The sequence below is a fragment of the Cervus canadensis genome, chromosome 5 (genome assembly GCF_019320065.1).
Source record: "Cervus canadensis isolate Bull #8, Minnesota chromosome 5, ASM1932006v1, whole genome shotgun sequence".
Taxonomy (NCBI): domain Eukaryota; kingdom Metazoa; phylum Chordata; class Mammalia; order Artiodactyla; family Cervidae; genus Cervus; species Cervus canadensis.
Window position 1 is genome coordinate 83,362,177 of NC_057390.1, and position 18,157 is coordinate 83,380,333.

At 40.0% G+C, this 18,157-nt stretch overlaps 2 protein-coding genes across 4 annotated transcripts in view; both read right to left on the reverse strand.

Moving 5' to 3' along the window:
• Nucleotides 1-2,037, reverse strand: part of LOC122442503 (isoamyl acetate-hydrolyzing esterase 1 homolog) — a 15,047-nt gene extending 13,010 nt beyond the window's left edge. The window contains exon 1 of the mRNA XM_043470360.1: nt 1,975-2,037. Coding sequence (XP_043326295.1) covers nt 1,975-2,037 — 63 coding nt within the window. The remainder of the gene's footprint in view (nt 1-1,974) is intronic.
• Nucleotides 2,038-2,659: 622 nt separating this feature from the next.
• Nucleotides 2,660-18,157, reverse strand: part of CPSF3 (cleavage and polyadenylation specific factor 3) — a 34,786-nt gene continuing 19,288 nt past the window's right edge. For all 3 annotated transcript variants that reach the window (XM_043469391.1, XM_043469392.1, XM_043469393.1), the window contains 8 exons: nt 16,699-16,851; nt 15,619-15,727; nt 13,943-14,041; nt 9,106-9,200; nt 7,259-7,346; nt 6,252-6,321; nt 5,107-5,203; nt 2,660-2,842 (listed from right to left, as the gene is read on the reverse strand). In XM_043469391.1, the coding sequence (XP_043325326.1) occupies nt 2,741-2,842; nt 5,107-5,203; nt 6,252-6,321; nt 7,259-7,346; nt 9,106-9,200; nt 13,943-14,041; nt 15,619-15,727; nt 16,699-16,851 (813 nt within the window). In that variant the 3' untranslated portion in view covers nt 2,660-2,740. The remainder of the gene's footprint in view (nt 2,843-5,106; nt 5,204-6,251; nt 6,322-7,258; nt 7,347-9,105; nt 9,201-13,942; nt 14,042-15,618; nt 15,728-16,698; nt 16,852-18,157) is intronic.

Sequence of the window (18,157 nt, forward strand, 5' to 3'; positions counted from 1 at the left end):
ATTAAGGGATTTGATTTAGGTCATTACCCGAATGGATCTAGTGGTTTTTCCCCACTTTCTTCGATTTTAATTCTGAATTGGCAATTTGAGTTCATGATCTAGTCACAGTCAGTTCCCGGTTTGTTTTTTGCTACTGTATTTTAGAGCCTCTCCATCTTTGGGCTGCAAAGAATATAATCAATCTAATTTCAGTATTGACCATTGGTGATGTCCATGTGTAGAGTCCTCTTGTGTTGTTGTTGAGGGTGTTTGCTATGACCAGAGCATTCTTTAGGCAATACTCTGTTAGCTTTGCCCTGTTTCATTTTGTCTTCCAAGGCCAAATTTGCCTGTTGTTTGGGGTATCTCTAAATTGCTACTTTTCATTCCAGTTCCCCTATGATGAAAAGGACATCGTTTTTTGGGTGTTTAGTTCTAGAAGGTCTTGTAGGTCTTCATAGAGCCGTTCAACTTCAGCTTCGTCAGCATTATTGTTCGGGGCATAGACTTGGATTACTGTGATATTGAATGGTTTGCCTTGGAAACGAACAGAGATCATTCTGTCATTTTTGAGATTGCATCCAAGTACTGTATTTCAGACTCTTCTGTTGACTATGATGGTTACTCCATTTCTTCTAAGGGATTCTTGCCCACAGTAGTAGATATAATGGTCATCTGAGTTAAATTGACTGATTCTAGTCCATTTTAGTTCACTGATTCCTAAAATGTCAGTGTTCATTGTTGCCCTCTCCTGCTTGACCACTTCCAATTTACCTTGATTTATGGACCTAACTAAACTCTGGATATAAGAAAGAAGAGTGGGGGTCTGTATGTAGCCAAGGAGCAGGGGGAGGGGTCAGGTGAATGTGAAACCACAAGGAGGGAGGATAAATCTCCCTGACAGGGTTCCCACTGAAGGCAGGGTAGGGTGATATCAGGATGAGGAATTTGAGTGGCTATTCTGGGTGATTAGATCAATAGTGAAGAATTTTTGTTAAACCGACTCAGTGGGATTCTCGCTAAAACTGATCTAAAGGGGCTAAGAGTAGGACCCAAGGTGGAGGCTTAGAAGACAGAGGAGCCTGGCCCATGTTTGCTCAAAGAAGAGTCCTTGTCACCTCAGTCATAGCCATGAAGTTTGACAGTTGTGATCGAAGTGAGCCAGAAGGATGTCCCGAAAGAACTGAGCTTAAGGGGAAGACCAGCAGGGAAGCCATGTGTGTTAGAAAAGTTGTCGGTTTCGTGGCTTGGACATGGAGTGTCGGGGGAGTGGCTGGAGCTGGAGGCAGGCAGGGACCCTGTCTTTAGGTTGGGAGTTCTCGGCTTCAACTAGTATCACCTGAGCGCTTTAAGAGTGTGCTGATGAAGTAGATCACTGCAGACCAGTTAACTACACTGCAGATGGTGGGATGTGGGCATCAGCACAGCGTCACTGCTTCCCACGTGATTCCAATGTGCAGCCAGGGTTGAGAACCCCCTGTGAGGCCAAGTTAAGGTTTGGACTTCACCCTAATTAAGGTGAAGAAGCCCTGCAGGATTCCCAGCAGGGGTGGCTTGAGGGCAGGTCTGTTATTTTAGGAATCAATCATAGGGAGAGAAGAAACACTGTGGCAGGAACCAGATGGGCGAAAATGACCTGGACTCAGAGCCACAGTGCAGATTCAAGAGCAGCTCAGCATCCTTAACTGAAATTGGTACCTTAGGGGGAGGGACTGGGAAACAGGACTTGCTCTTTTCGCTGTATATGACCTGGGTTGTAAAGATAACACAAGTGTGTATTAACTTAAAAATGTTTTTAAATCTATCTCAACAAAATCTTAAATGCCACTTATAAAAGGTGACCCTCAGACCTCTGCTTTGGGCCAAAGTAGAGTACCTTATAGAAATAGATGTATTTTGTTTCAAGCAAAAATTCAGATTCAGGCACTGACGTGTACCACTGAAGCACAGGGAAGAACTAAACAGTGACTGGATGAGTGGAGGCTTGAGCCTGACAGTGAGTGTCACAGCTCTGCAGCTGGGCTGCGACGTGAGGAGCTGGCCCCCGTCTGTGCTCATTCTCGTTCAGAGGGAGCAATCAGGCCCTTTCCCTGGGAAAGCAGCCCCGGCCTGAGCCCTCAGCACACGGCACCCAACACTCCTGTGTCCAGTTACTTGCAAGTCTGAATTACTTGTACTTGAGGAAACTGGACTACTGATTACTTTACGCATAAAACAATTCAACAACATAAGAATAAAACCCTTGAACCTGAGTCACAAAAATTCTATTCTGAATATCTCTGAATTGAATTATACAAAGAAAATAATATTGAATCTCTAAAGTCCTGATGTTACAAACTATAAATTAACGAATTTGGCAAGAATATTGGGAAGGAATAGAAAGGGGGCTTAAAACTTTTAAGTGATAATCTCTAATTAGTAATTCAAATTCAGAGGATATAAATGAAAACTCAAACCATCACACATTACCTTTCCTTAAAAGGGACATAAGACATTCTGACCCGGCTGCTGGGAACAGATCTGAAGTTCCCGAGGGAGCTGCATACATGCCTAGAAGCAGAATCAATAACAGCGGTTTATTCAGCAGTGCGAGAATAATGGACAAATTTGGTGGTGATTTAGCAGTATTCAAGGTGCTGGGATAAAGGCCAGTTGCCATCGAAGTGAACAGGCTACCCCAGAGAAATGAATGTATTTTATTTTAAGCAACAGAAGTAGAATCAGGCATTACAAAAGGCTGAACGCCGACAGAGAGAGGCTGTCAGTGGACGGGTGTGAGGGCCTCGTACAGTCTCTGGGCTGCCAGTTCCACCATTTCTCGGAGGGACTCGTCATCCTCACTGCCTTCTTCACATTCTACAGTCTGAAAGTGAGAGCACAGACATGCCTTTTAACACAAGTGTCTAGAATTATATACGAGGTAAACTAATGCTCTTTAAAAACAACTGGTTCCCAAGGGGGTGGGGCCTGGATTACCAAAAGCCAGAATGGCTGCACTGCACATCTGTGAGCCTGCAGCTGGATGCAGAGATCCCCAGTGGCATGACGACTGGGTCTAACTAGAGGCTAACTTGGGAGGAGAAAAAGAATACAAGGAAAGCTGAGAGAACTGTTTACTTCACAGCCTGTGTTTTGATCCAGCAAATGATACTCCAAGGAATTTAGTCTATGCAATACAAATTACTGAAATACTGAGCAAACAATAGATTCGGTCATCTACTCAACACCTGGTATTAAATTTGATCTCTATTCACTCATCATCTCCTGTGCATGCGTACTCAGTCACGTCCAACTCTTTGTGAGTCCATGGACTGTATCCTGCAGGCTCCTCTGTCCATGGGATTTCCCAGGCAAGAATACTGGAGTGGGTTGCCGTTTCCTCCTCCAAGGGATCTTCCCGACCCAGGGATCGAAACCACGTCTCCTGCACTGGCAGGCGGATTCTTTACCACTGCGCCATCTGGGAAGCCCAGTCATCTCCCAGTTATTTCTTAACTGCAAATTACTAAGCTGCTTAAAAGAATTTTTGTCACACAATAAATATCCCTTATGTAAAAATTCAGCAATGAAAACACCCTTAATTCTATGACCTACTGATAACTACTGTTAACCTTTCAGTATATAATCTTCTAGACTTCTGGCTATACACACATTCCTTTAAAACAAAAATGGGATAATTTATCATACTTGCTATCTTGTAACTTTCCCCTCCCATTCAATAATGTAAGTGGACAACTTTGCACATTAATAAATCATTCCTAGTGGCTATACATATAGTATCATTATAAGGGTATAACACACATTATTTTTTCAGTTGTTTTATTTATTAGATCCTACTCTTGGAAATGTAGGTCTCTTGCAGTTTTTCTACATTATGCTGCTGTTGCTGCTGCTAAGTCGCTTCAGTCGTGTCCATCTCTGAGCGACCCCATACATGGCAGCCCACCAGGCTCCCCCATCCCTGGGATTCTCAGGCAGGAACACTGGAGTGCGGTGCCATTGCCTTCTCCAATGCATCAAAGTGAAAAGTGAAAGTGAAGTCGCTCAGTCGTGTCCAACTCTTAGCGACCCCATGGACTGCAGCCCACCAGGCTCCTCCATCCATGGGATTTTCCAGGCAAGAATACTGGAGTGGGGTGCCATTGCCTTCTCCGTTCTATGTTATAATCAATGCTAAAACAGACATCCTTTTATAGATACTTTTGCTCACTTGCCTAATTATCTTCTTTGGTTAAATCCAGCAAGTGGAATTGTGGATAAAAGTATTTTTTGAAGACTTTGGATGCAGATCACCAAACCACCCTGCAGAAAGAATGCACCACCCAACTTCCAGCCTCCTCCTTGTCCAAAATAGCCCTGGACGTCACTGTTCCCCGCTTCTTTCACTGTTACTGGGTCATAGCACCCTTTTTAACTTGTGCCAATATAAGCACAGAAACAGTGACGTCCCATGCTTTAAATCTGTATTTCCTTTAATTATTAGTGGATCTCATTTGAATGTTTGTTTCATAGGTTTACTAGCTCTCAATATTTCTTCTCTAGGTTCTTAGCTTTTTTTGGTTTTTCTTATTGAGGTAAAATAAATCTAGTGTTTTTTCAAAACATCTAAACAGCCAAAGTTTATACAGAAGAAATACCAAAAGTGTTATTTGTTTAGTAGAACTGTTTTAATCTTCAAAAACAACTCCAAAAGGAGGATATACTTATTCATTTCTGCCTGTGACATAATCCTGAAAGATCTGCTGGGTGTGGTGGGAGGAGGCCCTATACTCTGGAAGCCCATTGTTTGGAAAAATCACTTGGATCTTGCTGCCAACAGAAGAGCAACTTCTCTGAAAAATCTGGAGTCAACTGGACGCCAAACTAGAGAAATGCTGAGGTTAAGGCACATTATGCAAATAGAAAACAGTGGCGTAATAAAGACAAGGGAAATGTGCGCCATGCAGCAACATGCAAAAAATGCTTATGACAAAAGAGAAATAAAAAGTAAGGACGCAAAACTGGTAACACAAACATAATTTTTAAAATGTAGGAAAAAACTGGAAGGAAATGCCAAAATGTAAGAGATTTTTGCTTTCACTTTTTTCCCCCAAATGTCTTGAAATGTAGAAATGAACAGCTACATACCCGTGTCTCCAAGTTTATGTTAGCAGTTTTTCCATCTACTGTGACACTAAGAATAGAACCATCTTTTACACTAACACAGTCTTCTCCAAATATGTCCCTTAAAATAAACAAAGATGCATTATTAGTGGAAAATGCTTTATAAATATGTAGAGTACAGTTTTATATATTTTGGTGAAAATAATATTGGAAATAGCCTGTAGTTGTGAAGTGTAATACTTATACCTACCCCCAAAAAGTGAAAGTGTCAGCCGCTCAGTAGTGTCCAACTCTGCTGTGACCACATGGACTATAGCCCGCCAGGCTCCTCTGTCCGTGGGATTCTCCAGGCAAGAATGCTGGAGTGGGTTGCCATTTCCTACTCCAGGGGATCTTCCCCATCCAGTGATCAAACCCAGGCCTCATGCATTGCAGGCAGAGTCTTTACTGTCAGCCACAGCATTTATCCCCATCTACCCCTGAGATATATTTACTTTCAGGTATTTTATTAATTTTACAAGACAGGTAAAATACACAGCTATCGTTTATTAAAAATGCTCCATTCAGCAGGCACTGTGTTAGGTACTTTATATACATTATCTTAACCTGTATGTGTTTTGCTAAGGGGGCTTCCCTGGTGGCTCAGCTGGTAACAAATCTGCCTGCAGTGCAGGAGACCTAGGTTTGATCCCTGGGTTGGGAAGATCCCCTGGAGAAGGGAAAGGGGCTACCCACTCCAGTATTCTGGCCTGGAGAATTCCATGGACTGTATAGTCCATGGGGTCGCAAAGAGTCGGCCATGATTGAGCGACTTTCACTTTCACTTCATTTTGGTAAGGAGCCCCTTTCAGATGGGAGGGAAACAGACACAGATTTGCTTAAAGCCCCACAGCTACGAAGCACTGGAGTAGTCTTCAAATCCCAGCACCCCAGTCCACTGGCTCTCTGGGCCTCTAAAATCAATTCCAAAGGCCTCCTGTGAGTTACAGTCAGCAGTGGCTGCGGTGTTTAGTTGGAAGGAAGCAGCTCAAGCCACTTTACTGATAGAAAACAGGCACCAGACCAGTTCGGTGGCCTCGTCTGAGCATCTCAGCCAGGCAGCGATGGCACCACTGAGCGCCTCCCTCCTGCGTCACTACCCGGCTGAGCAGTAATCAGGCGACACTTACTGGAGCATGATCTCCAGCCTCTTGCTGTAAACGTGCATTTCTAATTTTTTAGAAACCTTCTGTACTGCACCTGGGGGAAAAAAGCAACGGTGGGTTCAATGTCCATATTCCTGGTTAGGATAATTTCCAAATCAACAGTCAGAAGATAGTTGCTGAGAAACCAAAATGGTTAACTGGAATCCTTTAAGTGACAAACGTACATACAGCATCTACCTGTGGAGGTAAATTGAGGAAAATGTGTAGCTTTCTTATGTGTCCTCAGAATGAGGGGACTCAAAATAAATGGCAGGTAGGGCTGAACATGCATGCAGGTACAGAGACAGCTGCTGTTTCCAGATCTAGACTGAGGTGTTAGCAGCTTAAGAAACGCAACAGGAGCAAATGCTATCAAAGAAGAATCAGAGTGTTTCACTGAAGGTGCTTCTAGAATAGAGCTGGCATGTGAGGCTTCCCAGAATGTTTCAAGCATAGCTTTCTCCCCAGGAACACAAAGGCCCACCGTACATGTGTACCTTAACATGTGTTATACTGAATTATGTATAAAATAGAATCAAACTATGAAGAAATGATACAAAGATATTTTTATGGGTGTTTTCTTTGATTAAAAAATGCTTCTTAGAAAACAAAATTACTGCAAAACTGCACCCAATGGAAATTCCATTTTGTTTAACAAGTTTTACTAGACATGAATATAGCAGCATATTTTCATATTAGAAATGTTGGCTCAATTCAGCAATATTCTGGAATTTCTGATTGTTCTTAAGAGGACTATTACTAAAGAGATTTTTATCTTCCTGTTAATTGCAACCACATTTTTACAGCACAAATGGAGACTCAGGATAAAACGTAAGTAAAATATTAGTAATATACACTGTTATTCATATATCTTGAATTACAGGAATGAAACAATCAAGAGATTTCAAGTTCTTGAGGACTGTTTTCTGCTTTTTATTTCACAGAACCATGGGAGAAATGAAAGAATTGAAAAAAATGAAGTAATTCTGTACCTTTCCTTATTTTCGGGTTTGACTGAACTTCTAGTATCACGGTTGTGACTGTATCTGCATACATATCATTGGAAGGATTTGCCAACCACTGCAAAGCAAGAGGCAGAATTAGTGGGGTACGGCCCAGCCACGCCCACAAACCGCAATCACCACCACCCATCCACAGACTGTACGTGGGGGACTCCCACTTCTAGCATGTCGCTGAAATCAACTGACCCATTATTTACTGAAATTAACTAATAATGCTGACTTCTCTAATTTTTATTTTTAAACAACAAGTACGTCCTTTGTGGTGAGTGTCTTATAGGCATCCTCTCATTTAACTCACATCTTCATCATAAAGGAGTAAATTGACTCAAAAGTAATTTGCATCAGATAACAAACAGTAATTAATTGCTAGTTTTAGGATTCAAACTCAAATTTCTAGCCACTAGATTTTAGTAGCACAGCCAGTATCGTCTTTAAAGATTTACTTCTGTCTCTCATATGAAGCCTAAGATGCTCTGTCACTGCCATGTGCCCAATGCTCTAGAAAGTCTTCCCTGTCTACTAGGTTAGGTGAGACCCCCACCCACCCCGCCTCTTATTATTATCTCTCCAAAGAGTACTTTTATAAGCAATAAGAGTCACTTGAAGATCTACCTTGAAGATCTTCTTTGGCATGTTAATTCTAGGAAATAAAAAAATGCATTCTCTTAATAGTATTTAGTAGCAAGAGCTAAATTAATGTCTGTAATAACTTCTCCCCTTTCTCAGATATGCTTTATATGAATATACTATTTTATATAACTTCATGTTATAGATAACTATTTCTCTTGACAGTTTTTCAGTTACTTTTAGCCTTATAAATACAATTCAAACTTAAATCAGAGAACTGCAGTGGGATCAGCACTGAACGATCTTTTTCTGTTTGTTTAAAAAGTAGTATGTATAAACAGAATGGTAGACCACAGAGCTGGGAAATTTACACTCTGCCGTGAGGCAGAGAAACAGACAAGGTATCTTCCTGGATCATTCAGTTCCAGGACTCACTGAGAAAATCCTTCTTTAAATAGACGCCAACCCATGAAAGGGCTTCCCTGGTGGCTCAGACGGTGAATCTGCCTGCAATGTGGGAGACCTGGGTTTGATCCCTGGGGTGGGAAGATCCCTGGAGAAGGGCATGGTAACGGACTCCAGTATTCTGGCCTGGAGAATTCCATGGACTGTATAGTCAATGGGGTCACAAAGAGTTGGACATGACTAAGTGACTTTCACAACCTATGAAAATGAACCATCAAAGTCATTTGTGTGTGGGTCCTAAATTCTACCAGTATGAATTTAAAGTTATAACAGAGGGAAAAAATAAATAAAAAATAAATAAATAAAATTATACAGTGGGAACCACATTTATCTAAATTAATCATTTCGAGCCTTTGTGGATTTGGGTCATTTTAATGTTGCTAATTGAAACTTCAGGATTCCACCCTCTTAAGAAGAACTGCGTAACAAGTTTGTTTGCTTTAAAGTAACAATTATATTTTTATCTTGAGAATTTTAAAACCTTTTGATATTACTGAAGACATTCTAGGATACCACAAAATCAGTTAACACTTACTCATATGAGAGACTTTGGCTCATTACACAAACTAAATACTAAGTCTTAATTTATTAGTGTCTATGCTATTGTAACTATATAGAAAATGCCTAGATATGCTATATTTAAAGCTGATCTTGCAAAGAAAAATATACACATATATTTTCCAACAATTTTTTTTCCTAACTTGGAAGAACCCAATTTTCTCTATAATTACATGTGAACTCAAAACATTTCCCCCTCCTTGTTTAGGTAAATGATCTCATCTTACTTCTAATATCACCATTCCTGGTTCCTGTATTACAGTAATATTTTTAAACACTTTCAAAGCAGGCTTTTCTTGAATTTCTAATTCTTCCACATCACCTGAAAAAAAAGAAACTGTTAAGATGTATATAATTTTTTGAAGGGGGCGATATAAGGCAGGGAAATGGGAGGTATAAACTACTAGGTATAAGATAGGCTCAAGGATGTGTTGTACAACATGAGGAAGACAGCCAGTATTTTGTAATAACTATAAATGGAAAGCAACCTTTAAAAATTGTGTAAATATAAAAAATTTTGGAAAAAAGCCATAATAAAAAATTAAAAATAATCTTCTAGAGCATAATTATTTATTTATAGAGATAGCTGAAATAAGATGATACAATGAAAAAAATTTAATAAAGACTTTAAATAGTTAAGTAGATTTTATATAAATTGCTAATAGCAATTGAAAGAGATCAACATGCATTATATTACAAAAGTTCACATAACTAGATACAATTTACCTTGAACAAACATGTTATCAATTGCAAACTGATGTCTGTCAAACATCTATGTTTGTACAAAGAGATTCAGCAACTAGCATCTTAATATTTAACATGAACCGTCACTTCTACCTTCTGTCTTAACAGGTTTTAATAGTTCTACAGGGCAATTCCATTGTCTAAGATAAAGCTTTTCTGGTCTTCCCAGTAACCTTTTAATTAAGGGTTAATTCAGACATATTTTGAGCTTCCCTGGTGGCTCAGATGGTAAAGTATCTGCCTGCAAGGCGGGAAACCCAGGTTCAATCCCTGGGTCTGGAAGATCCCCTAGAGAAGGGAATGGCAAGCCACTCCAATATTCTTGCCTGGAGAATCCCATGGACAAAGGAGCCTGGAGGTCTATAGTGCATGGGTTGCAAAGAGTTGGACACAACTGCTCAGTTGACTGCTCAGCTGCTCAGCAGCTGACACTTAACACTTTCAGACATATTTTATTAACTTCCTGTGTTATTTTCTTTTTTTTCTTTTATTTTTTATTTATTTATTTTATATTGTAGTGGTTTTTGCCATACATTGACATGAATTAGCCATGCATTTACATGTGTTCCCCATCCCGATCCCCCCTCCTGCCTGTGTTATTTTCTAACATGAGGTTCTGAGGTTAAAAAAAAAAAAGATGTTCTTTTTACTGGTTCATCTTTTAGCAGTACTGTACTATGTCAATTACAAAGAACATGTTAATAAAAAGTATAACTTTGCAATTTGAAGCTCTTGTTTATCAGAGAGAGCCCACGTTTTTAGTCTTTGACCTTCATGATGTTCATCCACAAAAGTCTCCAATTAAAAATGGTCTCATATGAAAACAGAAGAGGTTACTCTTTACTGACCTTTGGGCAGTGGTCATGCACTCTTAAAAAACCTGGTCTATAGATCTGTACTGATAGAACCAGAAAAATTGTTTTCATTGAACAAAGAAAAGACATTATAAAATTTAGGTATACTAGGTATAAAAATTATGTAAACTGAAGTGGATTTTAAATACAAGAAGCAAAAACTACTATCAATTTTAGAATTTTATGTGGATCAAGAATAAGAGATACTCAGTTCAGTTCAGTTGCTCAGTCGTGTCCAACTCTTTTTGAGACCCCATGAACCGCAGCACGCCAGGCCTCCCTGTCCATCACCAACTCCCGGAGTCCACCCAAAACCATGTCCATTGTGTCGGTGATGCCATCCAACCATCTCATCCTCTGTCGTCCCCTTCTACTCCTGTCCTCAATCTTTCCCAGCATCAGGGTCTTTTCAAATGAGTCAGCTCTCTGCATCAGGTGGCCAAAGTATTGGAGTTTCAGCTTCAACATCAGTCCCTCCAATGAACACCCAGGACTGATATCCTTTAGGATTGACTGGTTGGATCTCCTTGCAGTCCAAGGGACTCTCAAGAGTCTTCTCCAACACCACAGTTCAAAAGCATCAATTCTTCAGTGTTCAGCTTTCTTCACAGTCCAACTCTCACATCCATACATGATCACTGGAAAAACCATTGCCTTGACTAGATGGACCTTTGTTGGCAAAGTAATATCTCTGCTTTTAAATATGCTATCTAGGTTGGGCATAACTTTCCTTCCGAAGAGTATGCGTCTTTTAATTTCATGGCTGCGATCACCATCTGCAGTGATTTTGGAGTCCCCCAAAATAAAGTCTGACACGGTTTCCACTGTCTCCCCATCTATTTCCCATGAAGTGATGGGATCAGATGCCATGATCTTAGTTTTCTGAATGTTGAGCTTTAAGCCAACTTTTTCACTCTCCTCTTTCACTTTCATCAAGAGGCTCTTTAGTTCTTCTTCACTTTCTGCCATAAGGGTGGTGTCATTTGCATATCTGAGGTTATTGATATTTCTCCCGGCAATCTTGATTCCAGATTGTGCTTCTTCCAGACCAGCGTTTCTCATATGTACTCTGCATATAAGCTGAATAAGCAGGGTGATAATATACAGCCTTGACGTACTCCTTTTCCTATTTGGAACCAGTCTGTTGTTCCATGTCCAGTTCTAACTGTTGCTTCCTGACCTGCACACAGGTTTCTCAAGAGGCAGGTCAGGTGGTCTGGTATTCCCATCTCTTTCAGAATTTTCCACAGTTTATTGTCATCCAACAGTCAAAGGCTTTGGCATAGTCAATAAAGCAGAAATACATGTCTTTCTGGAACTCTCTTGCTTTTTTGATGATCCAGCGGATGTTGGCAATTTGATCTCTGGTTCCTCTGCCTTTTCTAAATCCAGCTTGAACATCTGGAAGTTCAAGGTTCACGTATTGCTAAAGCCTGGCTTGGAGAATTTTGAGCATTACTTTACTAGTGTGTGAGATGAGTGCAACTGTGCAGTAGTTTAAGCATGCTTTGGCATTACCTTTCTTTGGGATTAGAATGAAAACGGACCTTTTCCAGTCCTGTGGCCACTGCTGAATTTTCCAAATTTGCTGGCATATTGAGTGCAGCACTTTCACAGCACCATGTTTTAGAATTTGAAATAGCTCAACTGGAATTCCATCACCTCCACTAGCTTTGTTCAAAGTGATGCTTCCTAAGGCCCACTTCACTTCACATTCCAGGGGTCCGGCTCTAGGTAAGTGGGAGAGATCACACCTTTGTGATTATCTGGGTCATGAAGATCTTTTCTGTACAGTTCTTCTGTGTATTCTTGCCACCTCTTCTTAATATCTTCTGCTTCTGTTAGCTCCATACCATTTCTGTCCTTTATTGAGCCCATCTTTGCATGAAATGTTCCCTTGGTATCTTTAATTTTCCTGAAGAGATCTCTAGTCTTTCCCGTTCTATTGTTTTCTTCTATTTCTTTGCATTGATCGCTGAGGAAGGCTTTCTTATCTCTCCTTGCTATTCTGTGGAACTCTGCATTCAAATGGGTATATCTTTCCTTTTCTCCCATGCTTCTCGCTTCTCTTCTTTTCACAGCTATTTGTAAGGCCTCCTCAGACAGCCTTTTTGCTTTTTTTGCATTTCTTTCTCTTGGGGATGGTCTTGCTCCCTGTGTCCTGTACAATGTCACGAACCTCCATCCATAGTTCATCAGGCACTCTATCAGATCTAGTCCCTTAAATATATTTCTCACTTCCACTGTATGGTCATAAGGGATTTGATTTATGTCATACCTGAATGGTCTACTGGTTTTCCCCTCTTTCTTCAATTTAAGTCTGAATTTGGCAATAAGGAGTTCATGATCTGAGCCACAGTCTGCTCCCGGTATTGTTTTTGCTGACTGTATAGAGCTTCTCCATCTTTGGCTGTAAAGGATATAATCAATCTGATTTTGGTGTTGACCATCTGGTGATGTCCATGTGTTGTTGGAAGAAGGTGTTCGCTATGACCAGTGCGTTCTCTTGGCAGATCTCTGTTAGCCTTTGCCCTGCTTCATTCTGTACTCCAAGGCCAAATTTGCCCATTACTCCAGGTGTTTCTTGACCTCCTACTTTTGCATTCCAGTCCCCTATAGATAAAAATGACATCTTTTTGGGGTGTTAGTTCTAGCAGGTCTTGTAGGTCTTCATAGCACTGTTCAACTTCAGCTTCTTTAGCATTACTGGTCGGGGCATAGACTTGGATTACCGTTTGAACGGTTTGCCTTGAAAACAAAGAGATCATTCTGTTGTTTTTGAGATTGCATCCAAGTACTGCATTTTGGACTCTTTTGGTGACTATGATGGCTACTCCATTTCTTCTAAGGGATTCCTGCCCACAGTAGTAGATATAATGGTCATCTGAGTTAAATTCACCCATTCCAGTCCATTTTAGTTCGCTGATTCCTAGAATGTCGATGTTCACTGTGCCATCTCCTGTTTGACCACTTCCAATTTGCCATGATTCATGGACCTAACATTCCAGGTTCCTATGCAATATTGCTCTTTACAGCATCGAATCTTGCTTCTATCACCAGTCACATCCATTACTGGGTGTTGTTTTTGCTTTGGCTCCATCCCTTCATTCTTCCTGGAGTTATTTCTCCACTGATCTCCAGTAGCATATTGGGCACCTACTGACCTGGGGAGTTCATCTCTCAAATGTCCTATCTTTTTGCCTTTTCATACTGTTCATGGGGTTTTTGAGGCAAGAATACTGAAGTAGTTTGACATTCCATTCCACATAATAAGAGATATTATGGGATTTTAAAAATGTTTATCAGTCTATTTTTAAAATTTCACCTAAAGGTGATAACATGACCAGGGGAAGTACAAACAAAATTTGTGCAATTCTGACACAATTACCAAAATTAACATCCTTTCCTCAATATAGACTCATGCAAAAAACAGAAAATAATTAAGTGAATGTCAATAAATACACACCTGTCAATTTCTGTAGCTGGTAATAGAGCAAATTAAAAGGACCAGTATATGGAATGGCTTGGGTCTGTTTTACAGTGCTCATGGCCAAGTCAGTATAATCTGGAGAGGAAATTAAAATAAATATGCTGTAAAAAAACAATACTAGTTCCACAAAACACAATTTGCAAAAACAGATCGGGAGTAAAGGAAAGAGAAGTAAAAGCAAAATAAACAAGAACACATTTTTCAAGCTAACAAGGTGCTCTGCAATTGGTTCCCATTCTATATCGTTCCCCTTACCCCCTCCCCTCACTCGACCCCCCCCACCCGGACCCCCACCCCAGCCAACAGTTAACTTGTGCTCCAGAAGGCACTCTCATTTCCGTAAACACATAGGTCACTAAACAACTCCAAGTCAGTAGGCCAGCTGTGTTCTGCCATCTTTTCTGGTTAGCAATCCTTCACCACCTGGCATAAAAGCCAACTGGTTTACAAAGCTTTTCACAACTCTTCTAGGCCCATTCTCTCCTCACATACTCATGCACTCTGTAGGTCCTGGGTCAGTACTGTCATTAACTCTTCACAACATGCTTTCCCTTAACAGAGAGCTTTTCGAGGCCTGGGATGGTGTGTTTCAACACATCTCAAGTCTTCCAGTACCTGGCACAATGTCTGGCATAGAGTAAGACCTCACCAATTGTTAAGGGAACAAGTTATATTTCCACTGTGTGATGGTCTGAAAGCTGACAGTTGGCTCATCTCACAGCTGTATCCTAAACATTGCTGTTATTTCTTATTCCTTGCTAAATCATTTTTATTAGTGTCATATAAATAGAATTGAGCATAGTTATTTACTTGAAGATAATACCATAGTTGGGGCTTCCCAAGTGGTGCTAGTGGTAAAGAATACATTGCCTGCCAATGCAGGAGGTGTAAGAGACGCAGGTTTGATCCCTGGTTCAGGAAGATCCCCTGGAGGCGGGCATGGCAACCCACTCCAATATTCTTCCCTGAAGAATCTCATGGACAGAGGAGCCTGGCAGGCTACCATCCATAGGGTTGAAAGAGTCAGACATGACTGAAGCGACTTAGCACGCATGCACAAATACCATAGTTACTGCACAAGTAAGGATGGCTTACATTTGCATGGGCTTAAACACAAGGCTCAGCAAGCAACTTAACACTACAGGTCATACAAATCAAAAAGTTTACGTGGAGAGTCTAACATCGTTTCAGGAAATGAAGGTACCAGTACTTCATGTGAAATGTAGAAGACAGGCTTGAGAAGCATCAGCAGTAGCCAATTGGTCTTACAGAAGAGCTTATGTTTCCAATTAAGAAAAAAGTTGTTTAAACATTTTAATAGTTCAAGGAAGATTTTTTTCAAATAACGTTAACTAGATTATTAAGTTTTGACTATTTGTACTCTGTTATTAGATTGTTACTTAAAATTTGGCCACTAGGTAAGAGTTCTTCAGATTTTCTTTTTTTCTTATAGATTTTTTAAAAATATATAATTTTAGTTAATTAATTATTTTGGCTGCAAGGCATGTGGATCTCAGTTCCCTGACCAGGGATTGAACCTGAGCCCTCTGCAGTGGAAGCAGGAAGTCTTAACTACTGAATCACCAGGGAAGTCCCAGATTTTTTTAATCTACTAAAATCAAATTACATTCGACATTTAATAGTATACTTACTGGAGAGGTCACAAGGAGAAAGTATGTGATAATTAAAGTTTCTTTTAACAAGTATTCCTGAGACCCGCTGGCCCTGTTCTGGTTTTTTGTCTGCTAAAAAGCCCATGACCTATTTTAAAAAAGAAGAAAAAGAGCCCAAAACAATTTGAACAGAACAGAATCTTGTGAAACACAATTAACAATTCAGGGACTCAATCATAATGATGACCATTTGAACCTTTCCATTAAACTATCCCCTGGAAAGTTCTGTGAACAGTGAGATTCAGGAGTCAATACAACAGTTGGCTCTACTTTGCAAGAAAAGCCTTACATCCTAATTTCTGCAAATTTTCCTCAATTTGACTGGAAGAAATGATATTTATCAAATGGCTTCCTGGAATTTGGCTCATGTACTAAAAGAATTCTGTCAAGTTACTCATTAACAATCTTGATATTAAAAGCTTCAGACAGATCACAAAAAAGCTCCCGTTACCAGTATCTTAAAAAGACTTTTGATGAACAGGAGGTAAAAATGCAGACTTCTTAACAGCATCCCACTAAAATTCCAGGTGAAAAATTTTTTTCTCAAGTATTTCTTCTTTAAATTGTGAAAATCTTACATTTCATCAAAAATGATTAACTCTTGAAAAGACAAATTTTTATAAATTCCATCGTATCCACAGACATTATGTTTAGACATGGGCCTATCTTCAGTTTCTTAGGGAGAATGCCAGGAGGCAGACAGAATACTGTATTGGATGTAGTAAAAAAGAGTAGTGGAAAAAACAAAACAGTAATGGACATTTGTTTACTGTCTGATATAGGTATGAAAAGTAAGTTGGGAATGTGGATTAAAAGCTATGAAACTCAAAATCTAATTTATTTGAAAATTTTCCATATGAAAAAACATACTAGTGGAAATAGAAAAATCCTAAAAACACAAGGATAAAGTCTTATAGTATTAACATACTGAGTAGACAGAAATCATCGTTGAGCACATTATTTTGATTCAATTAAGAGCTTGATTTTCTTAATATACATTTCCCTAAAGGGATTATGAACTATTAGGAATGGATAGGATTAAAAACCATAACCTTTTACCTTGGCTAGTTTTTCTCCCCTGAAGTTCAAGGTCACTGCTTCTGTATTCCGAGGATTATGAACCTCTATGTGAACTTCATCATTATCTTCATATTCTCGAATCAGGGCTGCTTTCAATCTGGCCATTTCATTCTGTTCTCCATGGACTAAAATCTACAAAGCATAAATTTTAAAAGAGCATAGGGAAGCATCCTTAGTTCAGGTTAGTGTTGGCCTTTATCTGAATTAGTTATTGTATGAAATGGAGATATACTTGAAGTCACTGAACTTTACTACGTTTAAGGATCCCCAGTCAATCAAACATGTATGAGGTTTTCATTCTATTTGGCTTATTTCAAGAGGGAGTAAAGAAATCTCTTTTCCATTCCAGTATTTGCCATTAGCAAGATACACAACTTTATGGAAGCTGACTTTTTCTAGGAAGGGGCTGGACAAGGTGACTTCTGTAGTCTCTCCCCACTTTAAATGTACATGGTTCTTGCATGCAACTACTGCTACTCCTACTGTCTCAGAAAACACACAGAGTTTTCTTCAGGTTTCTTAATATAAGACTATCAAAAGAAGCTTTTTATGGAAAAAAATAACTTCTGATGCTTTCTTCTGTTTCTTAAAGTAATGCCATACAAAACATTTCACAACCAAATGAAATGATGTTTCAGAGAGGTATTTACAAGTATTGCATTAGCTAACAGTCTTTCTAATTGACTTTCATAACCTATATTTTACAAGACAGATCATTCTTTTTTTCCTAATGTTCTTCTTTTTTAAAATATTTATTTGGCTGCGCTGGGTCTTAGTTGTGGCATGTGGGATCTAGTTCCTTGACCAATGATCGAACCCAGGTGCTCTGCATTGCGGGTGTAGCGTCTTAGCCGTGGGACCACCAGGAAAGCCCCAAGACAGATCATTTCTAACCTACAGACTACTGGTAGATGATGTCTTGCCGGGGCTAACAGAAGCTTGCCCAGTGTCACTACAGGCAGAGGCACATGGCCTGGAGATGATGAGCCCCAGCTCTAGGGCCTGGCTGCTATACCACAAATCCTGGCACTGCCACTTGCTAGCTGTGTAACTTTGGGCAAATTATTTAACATCTCGTTGCCTTGTCTACAGAGCCATTGCTGGTTGTGAGGAGTAAGCAAGCTGATATATATAAAACACTAGCACGGCGCTTGGCACACAGTAAACAGTCAGTAAATGCCAGCTGTTGTTTACTGCTACCGCTGGTACTTTTATTATTTTATTGTGTGGGCAGACTTGGCTGACTTGGCTGCTGGAGGAGGGTAAACATCAAATCCAATTCAGGGATTTAAACTGACAGCAGAGCTAGACTCTGGAGAGCAACACAATGGGACTGAGGATGAGGGGGTGATTCCAGAGAGGAAGTGCAACACAGCTTTTCCTCCATGGCTTTAAAATCTGGGAGAATATCTGTAAACCACATACATTAGTAGACACC